At 38.3% G+C, this 26,627-nt stretch overlaps 1 protein-coding gene, 1 long non-coding RNA gene and 1 other non-coding gene across 4 annotated transcripts in view; all 3 read right to left on the bottom strand.

Moving 5' to 3' along the window:
• Positions 1 to 26,627, bottom strand: part of LOC148125121 (uncharacterized) — a 482,037-nt gene that overhangs the window by 169,481 nt on the left and 285,929 nt on the right. The gene's annotated exons all lie outside the window — the stretch shown is intronic.
• The window catches only part of NLGN4X (neuroligin 4 X-linked), a 199,899-nt gene that overhangs the window by 142,105 nt on the left and 31,167 nt on the right, over positions 1 to 26,627 (bottom strand). For both annotated transcript variants that reach the window (XM_026707505.2, XM_026707502.2), the window contains exon 2: positions 8,031 to 8,881. In XM_026707505.2, the coding sequence (XP_026563290.1) occupies positions 8,031 to 8,502 (472 nt within the window). In that variant the 5' untranslated portion in view covers positions 8,503 to 8,881. The remainder of the gene's footprint in view (positions 1 to 8,030; positions 8,882 to 26,627) is intronic.
• On the bottom strand, positions 20,119 to 20,225 carry LOC113440902 (U6 spliceosomal RNA). Its single transcript, XR_003374772.1, has one exon. It is a non-coding gene; the product is annotated as a U6 spliceosomal RNA (small nuclear RNA).

The raw sequence follows: 26,627 nt of genomic DNA, 5'->3' as shown, positions 1-26,627 counted from the left end.
TTGCAAACATTTCCAAATTCATCTCTCAACACATTGAAAAATTGTGCTAAAGCAGCAGTGCTAAAGAAGTTTATAATTTGAACAGTTTTCTACAGACAGATTCTCCATTATCTAGAAGAGAGGGAGTAGCAATTCTTTAATGTCACTGAAATCTCAAACTAATATTTTTCGGGGGAAAGATGAGGAGGAGGAGGAAAAGCAAAACAACAAGGGCAATAGGAACAAAAACTGGTGAACTAAGTCTAGGAAACTGGAACAATTAACTTTTAAATTCTGGATAGACCTTAGGGTCTAAAACAGGACCGTAATTACTAAGTTCTCAAGAACATTGCTGATTCAACTTTGTGCAGCAGAGTACAGAGTGACTAAGTGCCAGTCCGTTTGTTACTCTGAGAGCCAGAGATTCTTTCCTCTCATTTCAGAAAGCTATTCACTCTTTTGAAAGACCTTTCCACCTTCCAGAAACATGTGAATATTTAACTGACTTCTGAACAAGGACCATAAAAGCCATACCATAAGAGGCAGTAATATAGTAGCAGTAATAGTAATAGTAACAGTAGTAGTAATAGTAATAATCTACATAGACTTCTGTAAAGCCTTTGATTCAGTGGTACAAGACAAACTACTCCTAAAACTAAAATCTTATGGTATCTCTGGACACCTGCATAGCTGGATAGAAGCATTCCTGTCAAACAGATAATGAATGATCAAAATTAGGAACGTCCTATCAAATTCTGTACCCGTCAACAGTGGTGTCCCCCAAGGAAGTTTTCTAGGACCAACTCTTTTCATACTCTACAAAAATGACCTCTATGATCATATTAAGAGCAACTGCGTTCTCTTGGCTGACGATGTAAAGCTATTCAACACCACAGACAATACTGCTACCCTTCAAAAAGACCTCGACTAGGTAGCAGAATGGTCAAACAAATGGCAACTTCAAATCTCAACAAATAAATGCTCTGTCCTACATATTGGCAAAAAAAAATCAGAAAATAAAATACAAGCTGAATAGTCAAGACCTTATTGATGATCCAAGCTCTGTAAAGGATCTTGGAATACTCATCTCTAATGACCTAAGTGCTAGAGCCCACTGTAACTACATAGCAAAAAAGGAGTTGTTAACCTAATCTTATGTAGCTTTTTCTCTGGTAATATCACACTATTAACTAGAGCATTTGCTAGACCAATACTTGAATACAGCTCATCAGTCTCGAACCCGCATTACATATCTAATATTAATACAGTTGAGAAAGTCCAGAAATATTTCACAAGAAGAGTTCTCCACTCCTCTACTCATTGCAGAATATCTTATGCCACCAGACTTGAAATTCTAGACCTATACAACCTAGAACTACGCTGCCTTTGGTCCGGTCTAAGTATAATACATAAAATTATGTATTGCAATGTCCTACCTGTCAATGAATACTTCAGCTTCAACCATAACAATACAAGAGCACACAATAGATACAAACTCAAGGTAAACCACACCAAACTTGATTGCAGGAAATACGACTTCAGCAACAGAGTGGTCAATGTCTGGAATATTCTACCTGATTCTGTAGTTTCTTCCCCAAACCCCAAAAATTTTAACCTTAGACTGTCTACTATTGACCTCATCCCTTTCCTAAGAGGTCTGTAGGGGGCGTGCATAAGCGCACCAATGTGCCTACCTTCCCTGTCCTATTGTTTCTTTTATTTTTTTATTTTTCTTATATGTATCCATATATTCATAACTATGTTTTTACATACCTATTATCTTCAAAGCAATTGACAAAAATAAATAAATAAATAAATAAAATTAAATAAATAATAATTATATGGGAAGTAGTCTACTCAGGAGACACTTATAGAGATAGAAATGACCATATTCATCCAACCCAACATTTAGTGTAGATCCACTGGGGATCTCTGAAAGATGATCGGGTTAAAATACTTCCAGTAAAAGATATCTCACCTAGTCCATTTGTTAGCGACTTGTACAGTCACTAAGTTCTTCCTAATATTTAGCCTGAGCCTTTTTATTGAAGTTTTAAACTGTTTCATTCCTACTTTTTGAAGGAATAGAGACTAGGTTCACTGCATCCTCTAAGAAGGCTCCCTTCAGACTTTTGGAAATTGTTATTGTATCTCCTAGAGGCTAAACCCTCCTAGGTCATTTAAACCATTTCTCGCAGAGATATGAGACTCTCTGCCATCTTGCTGAACATCTTATAGACTTATTCAAACATCTCACCATATGCTTTAATCACTAGTGTCCAGACTGGATATAGTAAGCCAAATGTAATCTGACATTACAGAGCATAGTAGTATAATTAGTTCCCTTGATCTGGAATTGTCTGTATTCACAAGAAGGGTGATGCTGATAATTAAACCAATCATTATAATCAAATATATGATTGGGAGAGATCAAGAGCTTCCAGGATAAATTGAGTTCATTAAAATCCTGAAACATGTTTTGGATGGTCTACCTGTAAGTATTTTTTATCTTCCACTTTGTTTTGGTTATTTATATAAACTGACTTTGCAGAACCTGTGACACAGTGTTGAAATTAGTCTCTTTAAAGCATGGTTACATTTTCATACACAAACTGTGCCTAAGTAGCTTGTTTGTGCTTAAAGCAATAGCACTTAGATTTATATACCACTTCATAGTGCTTTACAGCAGGGGTCGCCAACCTTTTGGACCTCAAGGACTACCAAACTCATACTTTTAAATCCCACGGACTACTAATATGAATTTTGAGTGACAGTGACTTACTGACGTTGGTGGGAGAGAGGGGGGGCAGAGAGGGAGAGAGAGAGAGAGCACCAATCTAACCTCAGAGGGCTGGCGGTGATGTTCTCTCTCTCACTCTGTCTCTCTCTCTCTCTCTCTCTCTCTCACACACACACACACACACAGGTCCCCCCCCTCTCTCTCACACACACACACCCTCCAAGGTAGCACATTCCTAACTTGCTTTTCAGCTCCATTCTTGGGGGGGGGAGAGAGGGGGGGTATCCTGTGATCCCAAATAAAGAACAATCAATGAATAAGAAAACCAGGTGGGGGATTTTCCTGCAGCCTTTTGGGGGGATTTTCCCAGGGTTTCTGCAGAAAAAGCAGAAGCAGCAGAGACCCTTTGCCCCCTCCCCTCACTATCTCACGTTGTTCGCAATGCAAGCGACACAAGCCTTGTGTTCCTATGGGCCATGTGGGTGGCACAGCCTTCTGTTTCCATGCAGCTTGGATTAATTGCTTTGGGGGATGCTTTGGGGTTGACATTTCTCTGCAGACCACCAAAATTTTGTCATGGACCACCAGTGGTTCCCGGCCCACCGGTTGGTGAACCCTGCTTTACAGCCTTATCTAAGTGGTTTACAGAGTCAGCATATTGACAACAATCTGGTTCTTCATTTTACTGACCATGGAAAGATGGAAGGCTGAGTCAACCTTGAGCCGATCAGGATCAAACCGATAACTTTAACATGACATTTAATGTTCCAATGATTTGTCCAATCTATTTATCAAATAGAAATTATCTCTACTTATATTGCTTGAATTTCTTTTATAAATTTAACTGACTATTAGGTCTTTGTTTATAAATCTAATCGACTATTTTCCAGCTATACCAGACAGGGTCACTAAAAACATCCATATAGCCATTCCGTAGAAACAATAATTTGGACTTTCGAATTTTCTCTGTAATTGAACCTGAACTAGGTTCTTATTTTAGACAAACCTATCTATAATTAAAATTTTCAATTTTTGGTGGAGGATTCTTTCATCTGAATTCTTTTAAACCCTAACAATTTATCCAGAATGGGCCTACTGGAACAGATTGGCATTTCATATCTACCACATGGGCAAACCAAGTTATTTTGTAATGTTTATAAATTCAGTCCTTTTTTTAATGTTGGCTACTGGTGACTGCCTGAATAAGTCCCTGAAATTTCCTTGCCAAGTTTTTTTTTTTTTTGAGGGGGGTGGGGAGGAGAAGTGGTTTGCCATTACCTCTTTCTTAGAACTGAAAGTGAGTAGCCCAGGCTCAATAGAACTTACAGTCTCCTGGTTTGTATCCTGGTGCCTTAACCACTACATTAAATTGTCTCTCCATCTAATGCTCCATCCATTAATTCCATTCAGAATTTTAGTTTTTAGATTACAGTATGCTCATACTATGAATAGTAAGAACTATCATTAATTACTCTCCTGGTTTGCTTCAATGGTCAAATGACTCTTGCCAGATAAGAGAATACCAAAAACTAAAAAACCCTAAGTCTCAAGTTGCCTGAGATGAAAGTAGTAAAACAAAACCTATCCCCAAGCTAAGGAAAATATCTGAGCTATCATATTGTCAGATTGTAATATAAATCACAGTATAAACAAACTCAGGCAATTCACCAAAATGAGAAAACTGTAAAATGTTCTAGGACAGTAAAAAAAAAAACTGTTCCAGAAGTAGAGGCAATTCAAAATGTAGCTTAAAAATATGAGAATGTCTTTAGCTGTAGGCCTTCATCTCCAGAAAAAGCAATCAATATCCACATGGATTTCAACACAGTATGGATTTTAAAATGCTAACTATAAAAATTTAAAGTTCATCAGATGCAAATCCTGAGACCAAAAGATTTTCATTAATATCATATTGGACCTCAATTACTGGTTTCAAATGTCTAGACTTGTATAACTTTGCCTTTGCTCATGGATTGCAGTAACTTTCATCAATAAGAAGTATAATCTTGTCCACTTGAATCCTGCTGATGTCATCAACCACCATTGTTGACAAAAGGAGTTTATCATATCATATTCTTGACTGTTCTTATAATTGGCAAGTCCAGGAATATTTTTGCCTTCTCCATCAGCAGTTTTCTCATTTTTCTATTCTATATAAATGCATATTTTATGTTAAAAAATCCATGTATAACAATTGTCAAGATTAAGGCATCTTGGCTCAATCAACTGTCCTAACTGTCTCACCATCAATAACTGATATTTCCCCAATCTTGACAATCCCTTTCTGAAGGTGTGCTTCTTGGTATAAAAACAACTTCAACTGCATAATTACCCAGTGTTTTCCTTATGAAAAAAATAAAGACAGGAAGACAGAATAAAAAACTGATGCCCTGTCCTCGCCAGTATCGATGATAGATCAGGTAAATTCCTAGAAAACAACTATTTAAAAAAATCTTAGATTTATCAATGGTTAGATAATAAAATATAATGATAGAATATTCAGATTTAGCATAAAAAAAATTTTTTTTCTTGATATTATCTTTATAAAACATTATTAAGGTAGATTTGGTATGATCTTATGATTTATTGCAAAATAAATTAAGCAAACTATAGTTATCTCGTTAAAATATGAATTAACAAAATTATAAATGATTTTTTTAGTGATGATATTAGGTTATACAATTATTGATTGATAATATGAGCTATTATGTAATATAATTATACTAGTGACTAGGAAATGGATGCACAAAAAAAAGTGGTAAACCAATCGATGCACTGTATGTAAATTCATGAAGAAGGATATTTTTATGTTTTTTGTGGTATGTTTATATTTATCTTGTTATGTATGCTTATGTTTATCTTGTTATTAAAAAATAAAAAATAAAATTATAAAAAAGAAAAAAACAAAACAAAACAAAATCTTAGAAAACAAATTTCAAATATCTCCTTCCCTCTTAGTATTTTTGTGCAACTTGAATACATATCTAGCAAAATAAAAACAATTAAGATCTTTTAGTTTTCAGGCAGAAATTTCAATAGGCATTTCTAAACTAATACTTTAGAAAACTTTCCAAGGTTCTGAACCACTTGAGACAATTTCCCTCAGTGACATAGCTTCTGCATAGCATCACCCAATCATCACTTAAATGGTATAGCCTTATGAACTATTATTTTGGTGCAGTGATGTTTACATAACTCTCCAAAAATATATGTGAAATTGTTCTCAATGCTTTCTTTCCTATAAAATAAATATCAGAGACAAAATTGAATTGAATTGATTACTTTTATTTGGCCAAGTGTGATTAGACACATAAAAATTTTGTCTCTAGTGTAGGTCTCATGAAAGTAGAATGCCATGAAAGTAGCCTCTAGCACAAAAATTCTGGCAATTACAGTACATTTCATAAATGCATGCGGAGATTATAAATTTCCAAAAATTAGGTGAATTCATTTGATATCAACCCACTTCAAGTTAGAGACAAAATAAATAAATTCCTTCTATAATCTTTTCTTCTTCTGGATTATTTTTAATTACCTATAAATTACCTGATTTATATTAATATTTATATAAAGTGAGACCCTTAATCTTTGTATCAAAATGATAGTGAAAATACAAGATTTTCCTAGATTAAATTAAACAAACTGTAAGTATATTTAGTCTCAACTTTTTAAACAGCTTGAATGCATGCACGGTTCATTTGCTTTGTGCATATGTATGAGAAAAGAGGTAAACCTTCGGCTTATTTTTCCTGCATGAAATGCAGTAAATTGAAAAAAAAAGGCTATTTACTGAAACCCTTCATGTTGAAGAACAAGCTGGTAAAATTGCCTGTTTTCTTGTACAAAATAAAAAAGGAAATTTGAGACTGACTGAAAGTGTTTGGTTCTCCTTTATACAGTATAATGTCACAACTGAACTCTTCCTTCCTTTATTTATGTAGCACCATAGCTCTCCATTAAAATCATGCTAGTTTTCCTCTCGCTTGCTGTCATACTTTTCCATAATACATCTTGAATCCATCTTGGTCAATACATTCTTTATCCCATCAACAAGAAAACATTACTCAGTAAGGACCTTGGAAAGACTGAACCACTAACTCCTTCAGATGAGACTGAGAAAAGGAAACGGATGCATTGTAATATTCTAATAGGAAAGGGGATGGAAAAGGTGCTAATACTTCACAGCTTAAGTGGGGTTTTTTTTTACATTATTTGTAGGAGTAACAGCAGTAGTAATGTTTCATTTCCCTTTTTTAAAGGTATGAAGTAAGACTTAATTATACCACCAGTACTGCCAAAACTCAACAGAACCTTAAATGAAAGCACATATCAAAAGCAAAAAAGCAAAGCAAAATAAAACAAAACCAGAATAGTGATATTCAGACGCCTCAAGTGCTTTGCTATCTTAAAGAAAAATTTTATGCAGGGTACACAGATGGTGATAAATCTATTATTGTTATTGTTTTAAATATTTTATTAATACAGGACATTTTTTTTTATCATTCTGTATAATAGAACCAAAAAGCTACTTGCTATGTAAATCAATATCTTCGGGTAAGGAATAAAGATCAAAGCTAAGGCTATTGGTAAGAATGTCAATGAAGGATTATTTAAAATTATAATCCTAAGAAAAAACATAAATATTTGTAATAGAAATAATCCATAAAAAATCATTAGGTAAAGATATTTATTTGAAACAATTAATGATAACTTGGCTATTTTGTGATAGTTATTGATTGGCTTATTTGCAATTGTTAGAATTAAGAATTATATGTCTATATATACACACAGTGAGAGCTACTAAAATTCTGAGAGTTTAAAAATCAAAATATTTTTATGCCATATGATGTATTATTTATTCTAAAGAAATAAAGAGCCAGGCACTTCTAAAAAGTCAATGATCATTCAAAAATTTTCTATTAAAATAAGCTATAGATATTTTCGTTCATTTTAAGGCTTACATAATATATTACTATAGATTCTTAAAATATTAAAATTTGTTTATTTCTTTGTTTAAATAGCCACAGAACTGTTTATATTATTTTATAGTATAGTATATCTTGACTTTTCCTCTATGAACAACCAGAGATTGACATAGTGTACTCTTTGAAAGGAAAATTGGACTGTGATCATAAATGCATGTAGCAAATGTGAACAAATAATACAGGCTGTTCTTATGATGTTTTAATCTAATAAGAACCAATAACATTTTTATAGTTCATCACATAGGTCACTGTAGAATTCCTACAGTGTATGCTTCAATAAATTGTGCAAATTGGCCAACTGGCTGGTTCATGATTAGTGTACTTACCATCTTCAGTTGGTACATAGATGTTCAGATAAAGGCAGTCTTCATTTTGATCTTGCACATAGGTCATTACAGTATCCAAGTTGGCAGTAAACCAAACCGGTAGCATATCATTAAGCAGTGATCTCTCATCCAGATACTGTGGGCAAACAGCAGCAAATTGTGTAGCATTCCGTATCCCAGTCCATGAAGAAGGAGGTTCTGGAGGTTGGAAACGTCTCTCTCCAGTTGGAGGAGAAGCATAAGGGACTCCCAAATACTGTTCCACAGGACCAAGGATTTCATTGGGCAGGGGTGTTCTTACACCACGGATTTTGCCATAATTTGTAGTTACAATTGGGTATTGTGCTTGACCCTCAATAAGTGTAAAACGTATTGATAGGGCAGTTATCCAAAGGAGCAAATTAGAATTCAGCATGACACAAAGAGGAGTAAAAATTAAAGACAGCCATAAGAGTCCCACCGGCTTTGACATGGTTTCACATCAGCATTAGCAGGTCCTGAGGACGTTCACACCCAGGCAGAAAAACAAATTTTGCAGAAAAAATCTGAAGCAACAGTGAAGATTAGAAAAATGTATGAGGTGTATGAGAAAGAGAATAATTTACCAAGGATAATGTAAAGTATTCTTGGTCAAGCAGAGAAAACCCTATTTAAATATGGTAGGTATCTCAGCAGATTAAACCTAGACAGTTCCCAGGAACACAAACAGCAATGGACTTCTTCTGGCTACAGTCCATCCCTTGGCTCTTCTGTTTAATGCTGATGTCACTTATCCAAGAAGATAAGATGCCCAGATACTTAGAGCCTACTATGCAAATCCATTTGAGTTAAGTCCATCATGATGAAGAACCCTGCAGGGAAGAAAAAGGGAGAAATAAAGAATTATAGTTTACTAATAAGAGTTCTTTTTAAAAAAAATACAGTTGTATTATTTTGTCACAATTTTATCCCCTCTGTCTATTACTGTAAAATAAGCATCAGGATGCAAGAACAGCTCATTCATGAATCATATTGGAATACTCTATCTCTCTCCAGCAGGTCACTAGCAGCCATGGTTTAATTATCATTCTAAACATAAGCTACCATGTCCGCTGGAGAAGAAGTGCCATGTACAAAACCTAAAAGTAACAATGAAAAATCCTGAACATCTTTAGCATGCTTATGCATAAGCAAGTATTCTCACAAGCATCCAATTTTTTTCTACATTTAAACATTTAAAATGGCTATATTTGTCTTTTATTCTAGAAAATCAACACAGTTGAACAGGTTTCAGAAATATTGGGTGTGAGTCTTGTTTACTTGAAAACATATCAGGAGACTTTCCATTTTTGTGAAAAGCATTATTTAATGTATAACAGAAACATAGGAACTCTCTTATACCAGCTGTATGTAGATGGTCCTTAACCAGGGGTGGAATTCAATTTTTAAAACAACTGGTTCTGTGGGCGTGGCTTAGTTGGTGGGCATGGCTTGGTGGTCATGTGACTGGCTGGGCGTGGCCAACTCAACATCACTCACATCAAGGCACGCATCTCCTCGCCTGGCCGCTCATGACTGTGGGGATGCTGCAATAGTCATAAGTGTGAAAAATGGTTATAAGTCACTTTTTTCAGTGCCAATGTAACTTTGAATGGTCATTCCATGCAAGCAAAGTACCAGCAAAGGAGGGGGAAAAAAACTCCAGAGAAGTTCCAGAGACAGGAAGTCTAACCAAGAATGTAAAAAGGATTAATGGAGAGGCAGTTTTTGTAAGCAACACCAAAAGTTACAATGGCAGTGAAAAAAGTGACCTATAACTATTTTTCACACTTATGACTGTTGTAGCATCTCCATAGTCACGTGATCAAAATTCAGATGCTTGGCAACTGACTCATATTTATAATGGTTGCAGTGTTGCAGGGTCATCTTTTGTAATTTTCTGGCAAGCAAAGTCAATGGGAAAGCCAGATTTATTTAATAACTATGTTACTAACTTAACAACTGCAGTGATTGACTTAATAACTGTGGCAAGAAAGGTTGTAAAACGGGGCAAAACTCACTTAACAAATGTCTCACTTAGCAACAGAAATGTTGGCTCAATTGCAGCCGTAAGTCTAAAACTATTTGTAGTTCAGTATGCTAATCAGGCTCTGGACAACTATGTAGTCCAGTAATTTAAGACTCCTGTTTGTACCATACAGAGGATGGGAGTTGCAATCCAAAACATCTCAAGAACTGTCTATATCAGTTATGGACTCTGTGAATGAACTGAGCCACAATTCATGAAAACTTATGGTTTTAAATAAATTCTTCTAGTCAGATAAGGGTGCTTCCAGACTCCCCCTTATTTTACACCATTCTAGGCTAATGCAACAGCTCCTTCTCTACAAAAATCTATAAAAATCTAGCTTGTCCTCTTAATAGCTCCTTTCCAAAATTCAGGTAAAGAATCTTTGCAGCCCAGTCCAACAGTTCAAGGATTAAGCAGAATATTTTTGTATACTTAACATCTCCTCTGCCAATGGCTATTACTTCTGGGCATCTCTATCACTTTTATTGATCCAATGCACATTTTTATATATTGCCCATCCCTCAGTCTGGTATATCTAAAAGTAATTTTAGCCTAATCATTGCCTGTAAGCAAAATACTGATCTTTTTGATTATATTCTATTTGCAGTAAGAATAAGAAGTGTCAGTTCCAGTAATTTTCTACATCAGAACCTAAACATACAGCAAATGAAATTTCTAGGAGATCTTGAGGAAATAGACACTAAATGTTATCAGGCTAGGTATTTTCAGTTTGTCCTGAGGGTATATTCTATTTTTAACATGGCTCTTTATATTCACCATTAGCTAGTTTTGTCACAATATCAAGTAGTTTCCACAGAATCCTGATTTGTAGAAAGTAAGCAGAAACAAATTTGCTTTTCTATTAAGGTTGGACAGGGAAAGAACAAATAAAGACTAATTTATACCAAGCCACAGTCATTTCCACTAACCATAGTTAAGAGTAGAGGTATAAGGACTATGCAAGCTTCAAAAAATGACTCAGAAGTGAACAATACATATTTAATGTGATTTAAAAGCAACTATAGTTTTTTGTCAGCTTCACATGGAAACCTGAAAAAAGATATCTGAGAGAAGTTACACATACAATCATGTGAGGACCAAATCATTTGTTTCAAACTGTTTTCAAAATATGAAAGGCAGCACTAATTAATAAGTGATATTTTATTTCTGCAGAATATATTTTGACATCTGTAAGATGTTTGACTTTCCAAAGATGAGGGAAGAGGAACAATCTACCTAATATTGCCTCTAGCTTCATCTACTACTACTACGTCATTCTCAACAACATATAATACCTGCAAGAAGGCAGGGGAACAAAAGTTCTACTACTACCTGTTTTTTAAAATCTCAATACTTTTTTCAATTAAAAAAAAACATATTTGGAAAATAAAAACTACTATCACAAAAAGAAATGTTATAATTAATGAAAGGAAACCATGATAATCTCATTTTTGTAAACAATAATAATAAACATCAAAATCATCTGTCAGATTATCCCATCTCCTTTAGAAGGACAATCTGAAGCAGTATGAAAAAAACCCATCTGAAATAGAACCGCTGCTCAGCACTGTCTACAGGTGAAACTCGAAAAATTAGAATATCGTGCAAAAGTTCATTTATTTCAGTAATGCTACTTAAAAGGTGAACCTAATAAATAAGATAGACTCATTACATGCAAAGCAAGATAGTTCATGCTGTGATTTGTCATAATTGAGATGATTATGGCTTACAGCTCATGAAAACCCCAAATCCACAATCTCAGAAAATTAGAATATTACATGCAATCATTAAAACAAGGATTGTACATAGAACAATAGCGGACTTCTGAAAAGTATAAGCATGCATATGTACTCAGTACTTGGTTTGGGCCCTTTTTGCAGCAATTATTGCCTCAATGCGGCGTGGCATGGAAGCTATCAGCCTGTGGCACTGCTGAGGTGTTATGGAAGACCAGGATGCTTCAATAGCAGCCTTCAGCTCTTCTGCATTGTTCAGTCTCATGTCTCTCATCTTTCTCTTGGCAATGCCCCATAGATTCTCTATGGGGTTCAGGTCAGGGGAGTTTGCTGGCCAATCAAGCACAGTAATCCCATGGTCATTGAACCAGGTTTTTGGTGCTTTTGACAGTGTGGGCAAGTGCCAAGTCCTGCTGGAAAATGAAGTCAGCATCCTCATAAAGCTCGTCTGAGGAAGGAAGCATGAAGTGCTCCAAAATCTCCTGGTAGATGGCTGCGTTGACCCTGGACTTAATGAAGCACAGTGGATCAACATCAGCAGATGACATGGCTCCCCAAATCAGCACAGACCGTGGAAACTTCACACTGGACTTCAAGCATCTTGCAGTGTGTGTCTCTCCATTCTGCCTCCAGACTCTGGGTCCTTGGTTTCCAAATGAGATGGAAAAGTTGCTCTCATCAGAAAAGAGGACTTTGGACCACTGAGCAACAGACCAGGTCTGTTTTTCTTTAGCCCAGGTAAGAGGCTTCTGACGTTGTTTATTGTTCAAGAGCGGATTGACAAGAGGAATACGACATTTGAAGCCCATGTCCAGGATCCGTCTGTGTGTGGTGGCTCTTGATGCACTGACTCCAGCCTCAGTCCACTCCTTGTGAAAGTCCCCAACACTTTTGAATGGCCTTTTCCTGACAATCCTCTCCAGGCTGTGGTCATCCCTGCTGCTTGTGCACCTTTTTCTTCCACACTTTTCCCTTCCACATAACTTTCTATTAATGTGCTTTCATACAGCTCTTTGGGAACATCTGACTTCGTTTGCAACTACCTTTTGAGGCTTTCCCTCCTTATGGAGGGTGTCAATGATGGTTTTCTGCACAACTGTCAGGTCAACAGTCTTTCCCATGATTGTGATTCCTACTGAACCAGACTGAGAGACCATTTAAAGGCTCAGGAACCCTTTGCAGGTGTTATGGCGTAATTAGCTGATTAGAGTAGGACACTTTGAGCCTAGAATATTGACCCTTTTCACAATATTCTAATTTTCTGAGATTGTCGATTTGGGGTTTTCATGAGCTGAAAGCCATAATCATCTCAATTATGCCACATCACAGCTTAAACTATCTTGCTTTGCATGTAATGAGTCTCTCTCATATATTAGTTTCACCTTTTAAGTTGCATTACTGAAATAAATGAATTTTTGCACAATATTCTAATTTTTTGAGTTTCATCTGTATATATAAAGCAAAGATATTGCAATGGAGTTTGAATTGGACAAATGTCCTACCTTCACCATCAACAGGGGGAAAATGGTGAACAATGAAGGAATCAAAATGCCTATAGAAATATTATAAAGAGTCCAGATGAAGACGATCACTATAAATAAATGGGCATCCTTCAAGTGGACAACATCAAGCACACTGAAGCCAAAAAGGCTAGAAGTGAATAATCATGAAAGTGAAGAACAAGTTACAGCTCAAGTTTGTTGGTTTAAATACCATTAAGGTAATTAACATATTGGATTATTCCAGTCATTAGTTACACAGCTGTTGTCAGATTGGTCCCAGCTACTCCCGAGGAAAGAATGACCCTTGACTCCATAAGTGTTAGAGAAAAGGTACTTTTACTAGATATGCCAAGTGTAGCATGAATGAGACAAGCTCTGAGGAAAAACCTAATGAAAATTGCATATTGAAAGCAATCCCAAATGTTCAAAACACCCCCCCCCCGTGAGAGTAGTCCAATCAAATGTCATTCTGATGTTTTGGGAACTCGGTATCTCAGGCAAGAGTGTAAATTTCTTTCCCAGGACTGATTAACATATTAACAGAGTTGGAAGGGACCTTGTAGGACATTTAGTCCAAACCCCCGCCCAAACAGAAGATCCAGAAGATGACAAATGACAGTCCAATCTCCTCTTGAAAGTCTCCAGTGATGAAGCTCCCACAACTTCTGAAGGGAAGCTATTCCATTGATTGATTGTTCTCACTGTCAGAAAATTTCTCCTTATATCTAGGCTGAATCTCTCCTTGATCAGTTTCCATCCATTATTCCTTGTCTGGCATTCAGGTGCCTTGGAAAATAACTTGACCCCTCCTCTCTGTGGCAGCCCCTCAAATATGAGAATACTGCTATCATGTCTCCCCTAGTCCTTCTCTTCACTAGATGAGCCATGCCAAATTCTTATAATTGTTCTAGTCTCCAGTCCCCTAATCATCCGGGCTGCACTTCTCTGCACTTTTTCCAAAGTCTCAACATCTTTGTTATACTGTGGTGACCAAAACTGGATGTAGTACTCTAGGTGTGTGTGGTCTTATTAAGGCTTTATAGAGTGGAGTCATATTAGTACCTCACTTGATCTTGATTGTATCCCTCTGTTAATGCAATTTAGGATTGTGTTAGCTTTATTGGTGGTGGCTGAACACTGCTGGCTCATATTTAACTGGTTGTCCACTAAGACTTCAAGATCCTTCTCACAGTTACTGCTATTAAGCCTGGTGTCAGCTTTGGAATCCTTACTCATCGCTGCCACATAGCTTGAGAAAGTGGGAGGGGGTGATTTTTACTGAGTAGCTTTAAGTAGACAAAATAGAATTCTTTGGTTAGCTTAAGGTCATAGAGTGTGGTGCAGGAATAAAAAGGAATTACTTGGGATTGATTCATGTGATGTGATGATGAGAAAAAAGGGGATGATTTGTAGTTTGGGACATCGTGGGAAGTCCTGGAAACTTTTAGTTTCGAAATTCCACAGATGTGCCAGGTGCTATTCTAATAAAAGTACTTTTGAGATTATGCTTGTCTCGGAGTTACTGATTGGAATGGAGATTCCTTGGAACACTGACACCTGGTTTCGCCCAGTCTATATGTGTAGTTTTTGGTTTTTTTCTGCCTAAGGGTAAGACTTTACTTTTCTCTTCACTGAATTGTTCTACATTGAATTTCATTTTGTTACATTTTGTTAGACTGGCATCCTTGAAGTTCGGCAGATGGTTCAGTTTGGCAATTCTGGCTCCTGTTAGTGTCCATACTCCCTAATTTCCCATAGCATTATTTCACACCTCCAGACGTTTCCCCTCCCCCCTGGTTATGGCAATTGCACAATGGTGCAATCAATCAACCAGTGTGGTGGAAGCACATCGGACCTTTTCTTACTAAAAAGTCATTTAGGTCCCAATATTCCCTGTGGATTTTTGGGTACCACCTTGGTTGATTATGTGCCACTGCGGCTAATTCCCTTGCACCCAGGTGGGTTTGCTGCTAGTCTTCTGGGGAAAAACCTCTCATTTCACTCCCCTCCCCTCTGATTTTTTAACAGTTTCTTTCACCAGTTCATGTGGGGATTCCATTTTTGGAGCCATGCCTGCCTCCACAAGAGGGGTCTCTCCATCCCCAGAGCCATAATAAGTCTCAGGGTCCCCCAGTGGCCACTCATCCTCATCTCCACTGGTTCCATTATAAAGTGAACTGAGGCTGCTTTGGGCATGGTCCCATCTAGCTGGCAAAATTCTATGGGTACTTTTAACTGTCTGAATCCTATTTTTCTGATGCCAGCCATGGGGATTTTGGCTTCAGGACCTAGCCAGGTCTATCTCAACCTCTTTATCTAGCACATACCACTGGCAAAAAGTGGGGGGGGGGTTGAGATGCAGGTGTTGTATACATCATCGACCCCATTTTGGAAGCATTCTATTAGGATGTCCTCTCACCAATTGGCCAGCCAGCACACCAGCTCACGAAACTCTTGGTTGTATACTGCCAATCCCCTGCAGCCCTGATTGATGGTTTGATGCGGGTTCAGACCTTGTGTTGGGTGAGTGGATCTTCAATCTGCTTTTGTGAGGATATCATGAATCAGTTGAAGCTTCAGAGCTCTCTGAAATGACATTGAGGAGGGACACCATCTACTCTGAAGTGGTGCCTTCCAGGACTGTGGTTATGAACTAGACCCGGACTGCATTGTTGGCCAGGTCTGCTTTGTACTCCTGCATATAATTCCACATCCGAGTGAGGAAAAACCTCAGTTGTTTTGGGTCTCCTGCATACTTCAACCCCAGGGCAGGAAGTCTCAGCATCTATTATCATGGCAAGACAGCCCCCCTTCAAGGAAGGGGCTGCACTGCCTTAACAGCTGATGACAGAGCTGCCTGGGCAGGCTAGGTCCAGGTGAGACTGCTTCTCTCCCCGTTGTGGCCACCTGTGTTGTGACATCATCTCCTACCAGCCCTGGTGGAGTCAAGAGTCTGCTAGACGGGCAAAGAGTTCTTTGGCCTGCCATTTCCCAAAGACATCTCTCAACACCCTTCACACTTGCTCCATCATGTCTTTTTGTTAATCCAGTTGCATTGGGAGCTCATCTTTGCCCCGATCTCCATGACACACCCATTTCCTTCATATTTCCCTTCAGTAGTTTATTTTACAAGGGAAAAGGGAGGAGAAGAAAATAATGGTTTGATGTTTTTGTTGTTTTTTTATTTAGATGGCCTGCAGTGGCTGGCAATATTTTAAATGTGTCTCAGACACACTTTTATAATTCTTCCTGGAAATGCCTAAAACCCTGGCACATGTGAAATAAGTAATTTGTCACTGGACTATCACTCTTTTTGTGTTATGATCATTCAGCTGCAGCTTCTAAAAGAGGCTCCAGGATTCAGATTTATTGCTATCGGTTGACTTTGAGGAAAAGGTCTCTAAGTCATCTCCAACAATCTGTGAATATATCAAACCTTTTTAGCTGTATTGTGATATTTATTTACTTTACATTATAGTAACAAACCATACTAAAGATACTTCAAAACATTTTACAGTTGGGCTATAAAATTTGAAATGATAAGGGGCATTGGTACTTACCTGACATGCCCTTTCTCTGTGAGCTGTGAAGAGCATCCATTGTTTGGGATGATGCTTCTGTCTTTCATCTTATAGGCTGGCCTTTAATTGAGAGGACGCTCCTTCTCCTCCACGGGACTCCTCCCTAGCGTCCCCAGTTTTGGCAAAGTCGAAGTGATGAAATATTTCTTCTCCTTCACCCTTTCTAACACTTGGCCAGAATAGCATTCCACCAGACGAATAAGGGTGGGGATGGATGCTCTTCACAGCTCACAGAGAAAGGGCGTGTCAGGTAAGTACCAACGCCCCTTCTCCAGATGAGCTGTTCAGAGCATCCATTGTTTGGGATATACCAAAGCTTAGTGTGTCCTTCGGGAGGGCTTCAGTCTGGTTCGGATTCCCCTTTTTCTTGGTCCCTATGGACCCTTTGTAACACTCTCCCTCCTGTCAAAGGCAGCCTCCATAGAGGCGAAGACATCATTCTAATAGTTTCTAAATAAAAGGCGATAGTGAGGCCCATGATGTCACCTTGTAAATTTTTTCTATTGAGGCTTGTGGCCCATGTTGTCAACATCGCAGCGCTCCAGGTTGAATGAGCAGTGATGTCCCTGGATACAGGATGAGACTGTGTCTCATAGGGCTTGGGAATTGTTCTCTCAGCCACTTACTGGTCATTAAGGAAGAGGTCTTGCACCCAACAGTGGGTGGTTGAAAAGAAACGAAGAGAACCTTCATTTCCTAACACACATCGTGCAGTTGAAATATATGCAGAAAGCTCGCCTTACATCTAGATTGTGGCATTGTCATGCCAGATTTTATGTCGGTTTCAGACAAACGTACAGGAGTATCAGTTCCTATAGTCTGTGGAAACCCAAATTTATCTATGGGTGAAAGATGGATTTGGACTAAGGACCACTCTGTCTGTGTGAAAAATACAGAGCTCCTGTCTAACTGACAAGGCTACTAGATCCAAGATGTAACTGGCCGATGTAATGGCAACCAAGAGAACCACCTTGTACGTTAGAAATGGAGACTCATGGTCTACATGGGCTCAGAGGGAGTTTTCTTGAGTGCAGTAAGGACCTTGTTGAGGTTCCACTTGTGATATCAATGCACCACAGAAGGCCATAAGATTGTAACCCCATGCAAGAAACTTGCATATGCGTGGGTGATAAGAAATGGACTGCAAGTCTCTCCAAATGATGACCGATGCTAAGGCCTGCCCTTTTCCAGTTTATATGAACAAGATAATAATGAAATGTCATATAAATAACACTGCCGTATAACAGGTGTTCCCCTAAGATGGATAGCCAGAGCCATCAGAACCTTTGTAAGAACCTTGGGCAGATGACAACCCAAAGGACAGTGCAACATATTCAAAATGTTGAGTATTATAACAAAAACTAATAGGTTTTCTATGTGAGGATCTAATTGGAATGTGGGGATGGGCCTCCATTAAGTCAATGGAGGGTAGTGAAGCTCAAAAGTATGGAGTTCAGTATACTCATCTTAAGCCTCCTATGAACTATGGACCAATTAAGTCATTTTAAAACTAAAATTGCCCCTGCTGATCCGGTGCCACAGGTCGGTTGCCTGGATCTCCAATAAATGAACAATAGCTGTCTCCATCATGCTCCCTTTAACAGGATCCCCAGAGAGAGGGCAAGTAATGCAAAGGTTCCAGGGAGAGGATGGAAATTCTATAGCCAGGCCTAATCTTCTGATATCTCTAACCCAGGAAACAGAGGTAGAGGCATTCCATCTGTCCGTGAAAGGCTTGAGCCTTCCACCAATAGGGGCACAGTGCCTCGGAGACCTCTATTTCATGTTCCTCAAGAGATTCTTTTGGTCCGCCCTCCCCTTCAGTATCTATCTCCAGATTAGAAACTATCCGACTGTTGGTGATTCATGCGTTCAGATGGTCCCTGGAGTCTGGAGAGAAAAAGTCCCTGGTAGAGAGAATGAAGGAACCCCACCCCAAAAGCTGGGAAGGACTATTTTGGGGTCTATGAAAAGAGAGGAACTTATTTTCTGCTTCTAGTCTCTATCAGAGATAGGTCAGGGGCACCACCAACCAAATTATCTCCAATATTGGGGAAGAAGCAAGCTTCCATTAGTTGTGTGATATCTGCTTGCCAATGTCTGAGCCATAGCAGTAAGCGAGGAGTAACCTGAGATGCCCCAGCTCGAGCAGATAATTTAATAGAGTTTTGCAGCATCCTTGTGTGCCCTGATATTGGAATTTGAGATAATCTCCCTCAGATGGCGGAGCTACCTGAGATGATCCAGTAAAAAAAAGGGATGCGGCCGACTCCACTCTTATGGCCCCCACATCAGATCGACATGCCCTACATGGAGACAACTCGACCCTGTATATCCTTTGACTTGAGAGCCTCTTCTGCTTCCGTTGGAATTTGAGAGGAGGATGATAATTGCCATTATTGTTTTATCTACTATTGTGGTGATGAGAAATTTAGCAGAATCAGAAAACCAAATTAAAAATTTTCTATCATATCCTGTAAGCGGGATATACGCCACTGAAGAGACTCCTTGTTTCTGGATGAGATCCAAGAACTTCTGTGGGACAGTTATGACTTCTTCTTACATTATTGGTTGGAAGAAGATTAAATCGTCTGACCCCCCTTACAGTAACGATTGTTGGGCTGAGGGGAATGGAATATCAAGGCAGGCATTAGGTTTGGGTTTTTTTTTTTGTTTTTTTGAAACAACAGAGACTTGAAACAAGTCTGAGGGCGAAACAGACCTGAAGGTCGGTGGTCTGGCTTAATGCCTTCAATGTCTGACATGCCCCCCTTTTTGGGGGGGGGGGATCCACCTCTGACAGATTTTGGTCACTGTTATGAGTAGACTCTTCCTCAACCTGTTCCATCTGGTCTCTAGTTCTGCCTCATCCTGTGCATCATGTGAATGTGTAACTGGATTATATAATATTCCCCTGAAGGAGGTACCTGCTGGTAATGAAGGTCCATTCTGCATAGTAACTAAATCGAGTGAGAATCGAGGTCAGATTGTGGAGGCTGCCTAGCCATCAACTTTTACTGTACCCCGGCTGCGATGCCTCTTCAAGTTGCCATGTCCTTCCAGGCCTTCAATTTGTCAGGGATATCCTCCAGGAGGAGGAATTCTGGCATGGTCCCACAACTGTCTGTCAGGTAAGTAGCACTGCTGAAGGCCTGGGTTGAACCGGTCCCTCTGAGGCTCTCCTGGATGGCGTTGAGAGATCCAAGGATGGAGGCAAAGTGAAATATGGAACACTTCACAAATTTATGTGTCATCCTTGTGCAGGAGCCATGCTAATCTTCTCTGTCTCATTATAATTTTAGTATATGTGCTGCTGAAGTGAGCACTCTGGAACTGGGACCAGCCTGGCTGGGGAAGAAGACTGAGACTTCTGTTCAACCTCCCTCATGCATTTTTGTTAAAAAAAATATGCTTATCTAACACATTTTGGCATCTCTTGGCATCTCTTATTGCCTTAGAGGTCTCTCTAGGACATTTTGACCTACTTTCAGTTGGTTTATTGTCCTCTGGGGGGTATTTTTGGTTGCTCTAGAAGATTCTGACCTAAAGCTCATGAGGTGAGATATCTATATATATCTATATGTGTATGCGATATTAATGGACCGTTGACTGGTCCAGAGGCATGATGTAAACAGAGGCAGGGAATCCTCTTGATATTTGCTCCCCCCCTTTTGGGGGGTAAATTCAATTTGTTATTATGTTATTATTCATAATAACATTGATACCATTAATATTATGTTATTATTGATAATATTTTTGTGATATCTGTGCACAGCTACTAACATAAATTGTTGTGCTGTTACCAAACTCATAATGTGATGACTGAATATGGAATCAAATTGTGAAGCCAAATAGAGAACACCTTTCAGGACCTGTATTGCAATTGGGTGATCCTGCAGTCACTGGTCCTCAATAGTTTCCTGCCCAGGTGGATACAGGCCTTGGTGCTCGCTGTTACTGTGCTGCTATATTCTGTGAGGGCTGCCAACTTAAAAAGGAAGGCCGACAGTCAACCTCAGAAAGAGGTCTGCAATCGGCATAAATGTCCCCTGGACCCTCACAGAGAGATCCTTGTGAGGGGAAGTGGCCTCTCAATAGATAACAGAACTTGAGAATTTGAGCAGAACTCTGAGTCCTCTGGCTCTACCTATCAATAGCCCTTGCTTCTTCTATATACCTTGCAGGAGTATATCTGAAACTACAGAATCTCCTGTGGAGAGATACCTGAGGGTAAGGATGCTCTGTTCTGCTTAGTGACCGGAGTTATAGGGAATTCCAATCGGAAGGAGCACTCTGTTGTTGTCCAGAGCAGTATGCTGCAACCCCGCAAAGATACATTGGCGTATTGCTAATTCCATCCACAGTCTCATCTTTGCAGAGATCTTTTCCGGTAAGTCATTATCTTGACAGAATCTAGCCGCTGTTGGAGCAATGTGGCCACAGAGGCATTTTGAGTCACTTGTACTGATCTAGATGGGCTACCTGATCTTGTGCAGCTGCGCTGTGTCTGGATTACACAGACAGATCCAGGGGTGGCTGCAGAGGGGATTGGAGCCGAAGTAGGCCTGGAGGAGATGAGGTTTGAGAATTTTCTTCATCCTCCCACATAAACTTCTTCATGTGCTTTTCTAGTACCTTTTGGCGCTTGTTAGCGTCTTTTTCTGCTGCTTAGGAGGTACCCTTAGAATGCTTCAATTTGTTTTGAGAATTTGACATGGCTCTTGAGCTACTTCCGCTTGTCATTGTGACCGCTTATTAAATTTTACTGTTAATGAGGCTGAAATGTCGGGCAGTTGGCATGCCCAGGGGTCTGAACCAGCAATGGCCAGGGAACCCTAAAACAATGCTCCCCAGTTTTGTATAATCTTATGTAAGAATATTGAATTCTTATTCTTGTTCCTATTATTATCATTATTATTATTTTGTTATTAATATTATTATTTCTGAATTAACCACATTTGGAACACCTCATAGGCCTAGAAAGGAGGAATTGTTGAAATAAGATGTAGGCCTGTGACAGCTTCCTGAATAGGCAGACATGGGCCTTGGTGCTCGCTGTGGTGCTATTGTTTAATTCTGTGAGGGCATAAGCCAACAATTTCCTCCTTAATGAATAAGGGTCCAAAATAGAACAATTATATCTGAATATCTATAAACATACATACATACACACACACACACACACACACACACACACACACACATGTATTAGGGTGATTTCCCCTGGGTTTCAGGAAGGAGACCCCTGCTTGGGGAAAGAAAAGCCTCTCACAGTTCCAGAAATAAAATGCAGATCACTACCACATGGTTAATGAGTCTGCAATGGCACCAGTTGTTATTTTTAGGCACATAATGAGTTAAATTGGCTCAGCAGCACTTCCACGCCTTGTGGGGAGTTGATACTGCAGAGTTTCCCCTTGAATAAAAAGGCACAGTGGGGCAGATGAGCGCTGATGCCCCCACCCCAGACGGTGTTCCCAGGGGAGAGAAAGAAGCCTCGGACCCTTTTTAAATGGAGCCTCTCCCGTCGGGCGCGGGTGGCAGCGATCGTAGCGGTTCGGCTTGAAAAGATCGTAATGGTACGGGCTAAGAAATATGAGTTGTTAGCCATGTGGCTGAGGCGTTATCACCTCCGATCGTCCTGGGGGTGAGAGATCATTATCTGAAGCTACAATGAGCTCCCTTGGCTCGAGTTATATGCCATAGGGAGCTGCTTGACTCATTGAAACTAAAAGCCTTAAAGGATTTGTTTAGAGTTTAAAAGCAAACCTTTTTGTTGTCTTCTTTTGAAGCCTTTCCTATTCTGGCCAAGGGAAAGGAAATTAAGCTGCCTATATCCACGAAGGCTAAGCAAAAACTGGGGATGCTAGGGAGAAGTCCCGTGGAGGAGGAGAAGCGTCCTCTCAATTAAAGCCCAGCTTATCAGACAAGTGACAGAAGCATCATCCCAAACAATGGATACTCTGAACAGCTCACCTGGAGAATAACATGAACTATGTGTTCTAAGTAATTTTATAGACAATAATTTTCTGGTTGGCATAAGGAGAAGGAAGGATGCTTTGAAATAACACGAGAGAATAACCTTGGGAGACAGGAGGAAGAGCTGAAGACTAAACAACCATCATAAAAAAGAAAGCTCAGCCCACAGAAGGAAAAGAGGCATGAGAAGCCTCTGAGAGGGACACTCCATAGTTTTATGGAAAATAAAAATAATGAAAGGGTTGCAGACTTTCAGACTTGCAATTTTCTGTTACTGTAACCTTAACAGCATGTGCAGTGTTAGTACTCATGGTTTGTGCTTCTTTTTACGACTATCTCGAACTGACATGAGTAAACATCTACACTTGCCTCAACTATTAATACTTCATGAAATGTCACAAAACCTCTGTCATTGCCAATGCTTTTTGTGCGTGCGTGTGTGTGTGTGCACTGATACCAAACTTATGAAGAAAACAATCAGAGGTGATTATTCATCAGAAAAACAATCAGAGTTTGTCTTAACTTGTACTCAACATTTTAATTACCTTGTACAAATTTCAGGAACACTGTTGAACTCTTGATCCAATAATTAAAAGTGGTATATTAGCAACACCAAGGTAGAATAAAAATTACATTAGGGATGGAATCTCATGATAAATTTAGGGCAAACTTTATTCTACCTAAGGGTCAAATGGAAGCACAGATTTTCATGGTGGCCACAAATGTTTGGACATTATAAATGTTTGGCTTTTATGGTCACGGTAGCCCTTATCCAGCTATTTATGTGCTCTTTTACAACTGAAACGGCTTTCTGTAAACTGATTTGTGCAGGGATACATTTTCAGGGCCAGTTGGAAGCATTGGCCCTGGCTTTTAAAGAGTCCAATAGTTTATATTTGGATTATTTAAAAAACCAACACCATTCATATCAACTTGCCCATCTACTACAGGGACTCAACTTATAAAGCAATTAGGACATTATGAATGAAACAGCTTGAGATCCTATTTCATATAATATCTTCTCTATAATGAACCTTTAATCATGGCACGAAGTTATCTGGCTTATTTTTGATCATCTGCTTTTAACACAGTTTTATTAACTAGCAATTTGATTTTATGTCTCTGAATCTTGTGATAGGAAATACAAAATGCAAAATGAAATATTAAAATATAAAATAAAATATAAAATACACAAAATATAAATTCAGAAGAGATAATGTGGTATCTGAGAAATGGCTGTTATGATCAAACTTTATGAGTACTGTCAGAAGTTCAAAAAGGAAACCATCTAAGAGCACGCTTCATCAGAAGACTGCAAATATTGTAAAAGATTTAATGCACTAATTATATTTTAAACATAATAAAAAGAGCAATAAAATAATTATGCCTCCAATGAGGCACAAACTTGATGTGGCTATGGCAATTGTATGCTCTGAGGAAGATGAGAGCTATGCAGAGGTTCAACTATACTGTACAGTTCTTATCAGAGGAGCCAGGCAAAGAGTGTCTCTCCCATAAAAACATATGGAGAGACATAAATTACAGAAACCCATAATGGCTTGGTTGTTGCCCAGGTCAACAAGGACCATGCTGGGTGTTGGGAGGTCCTGGATGTCTGATGAAAAATGGGCTACAGGATTCAGGACTATTGGCTGAGTAACCAGAACAATCAGCTGCAGAACTACTGGAAGAAAGGTGCTTACCTGTCACAAATACATAGTGATTAAAAACAAAGAAAAAATGATCTGTTATTCTAGATCCAATGATGGGATTCAAAAAATTTTACTACTAGTTCTGTGGGCGTGGCTTGGTGGGCGTGGCAGGGGAAGGATACTGTAAAATCTCCATTCGGAGGTGGTATTTGCCGGTTCTCTGAACTATTCGAAATTTCCGCTACCTGTTCTCCAGAACTGGTCAGAACCTGCTGAATACCACCTGTGTCTAGATCAAGTCCAACAAGAAGAGGATATGCACCAGTTCTGGAAAGAACAACATCCAGAATCAGAAATAACAGAACAGAGACTAGCAGATCAATGTCTATTTAAAATATGAAATCGTTATATAATCCTATTCAAGCTAATGAAGGGAAACAATATTGTACCAATATTTTAAAAACTATTCAATGATTAGATATTATGAGACATATTCCTTTCTATTTAAAATAATGTATGGTTGTTTCTTTTAAATTTTATCTCCCCAAAAATGTTGTCATGGAAATGACATTCTTATTATTTATTGTTTTAATTTTATTTCTATGGTATTGGAGTGCTTAGTCTAGCCTACAATTAAAGCAACATATATGTCTGTCTCTATGTATTTATGTGTGTATGATGTGTATATATACTTGTGTGTGTGTGTCATACAGGCAACTTTGCATTTATTTATTCATTTATTAAATTAAGATAAATTTATTATTAAGATGATTGCCTTTATTGACGCGCCAAATTACACATGGCTTCACAGCATATGTTAGAAGAAATACTACATTTCAGCTTGTCTTACTATACAAAAGGTAACACTTGCTGCTTGCAAAAATCTCTCTTTTCCAAAATCCTCTTGAAATAGTATGAACATGCAAAACATTAGTTCATTCATTTTAATTCTGAAAAAGTATACTACAGATTACATCCAAAATTATTCACTCGCATAAAAGTAGCTAAGAGGATTTGCAGGAGTCAGTCCTTTTGTAAATGATTTTAGAGATCATTCAATGACAATATCCATAAGCAGAGTTCTAATGCTTGTTCTTAATATCCTGTCCTTTTATATAATTTTAAAGAATCTATTGATACCATATACATATGTATAAGGCTCGTAGTTAAACAGATGGAGAATGTTCAAACAAGGTTTTTCTTAAATCCCTATTCAAAGTGAAGGAAAAAAGGAAAGGATATAACAGCACTGTTTTTTCAATGGCTGAAGATCCAAACATTTATCCTTTTCAATCTAAGACCAAATATGTTAGAAATAAACAGATAGTAAATAAAATCCACAACTGTACAATAATACACTGATGCATTATGATATCCTAGGCTTTGGGGGGAAAATGATATAAAGGCCAACACCAGCTAAAGAACTGACAGCTGTAGTGTCATATTGTTTTGTGAATATATTATTATTTGACTAAAAAATAATATCACTTGAATATCATCGTCATTGACAAAATTACCATCAATCATTTGCAAGGCAGCTTTACTTGGAATAGCTTACATCCTGCAATGATACACTGTTATTGAACAACATCTGCCTATATTGAAAGACTCAATAGGTAGATAAAAATGCCGAATCCAGTCTAAACATTTGACTGACTGTGGGACAAATGAAAACAATAATATTTTTCCTTGTGACATATTTAGCACAAAATAGCAAAAATAAAATACAGTATAAATGCTGTTAAATTAGAAAGGTAAAATCCTAAAATCATTATACCCTTGCAGGAAAGGAATACAGACAATGAAGAAAAGAAACAGAATATTTTATTATTCAGAGCAAGTCCCTGGTAAGAAAACATGCTGTCTCAGTGCTTTTCTGTAATAACAGAGCAAAAACCTGTTAAAATGATTTGCTTGACAGCCCTTATCATCCAGCCAAACACATAAAATTTAAAAATGTCACCCCATGTTTAATTACATTTTGTACATCAGTGAACTTTCAAAAAATTTAACTCAATTCAGCATCTTTGTTCCAGGAGAAGAGAGACTCAAGAAACAAAAAAATAATTTTAGTAGAATATATATTATATTCCACTG

Source organism: Pseudonaja textilis, chromosome 8 (assembly GCF_049901715.1).
Source record: "Pseudonaja textilis isolate UNSWEBS1 chromosome 8, rPseTex1.2, whole genome shotgun sequence".
In the NCBI taxonomy this organism is placed as follows: Eukaryota; Metazoa; Chordata; class Lepidosauria; order Squamata; family Elapidae; genus Pseudonaja; species Pseudonaja textilis.
Note: the sequence above shows the minus strand (reverse complement) of the source record. Positions and strands in the feature narration are given on the sequence as shown.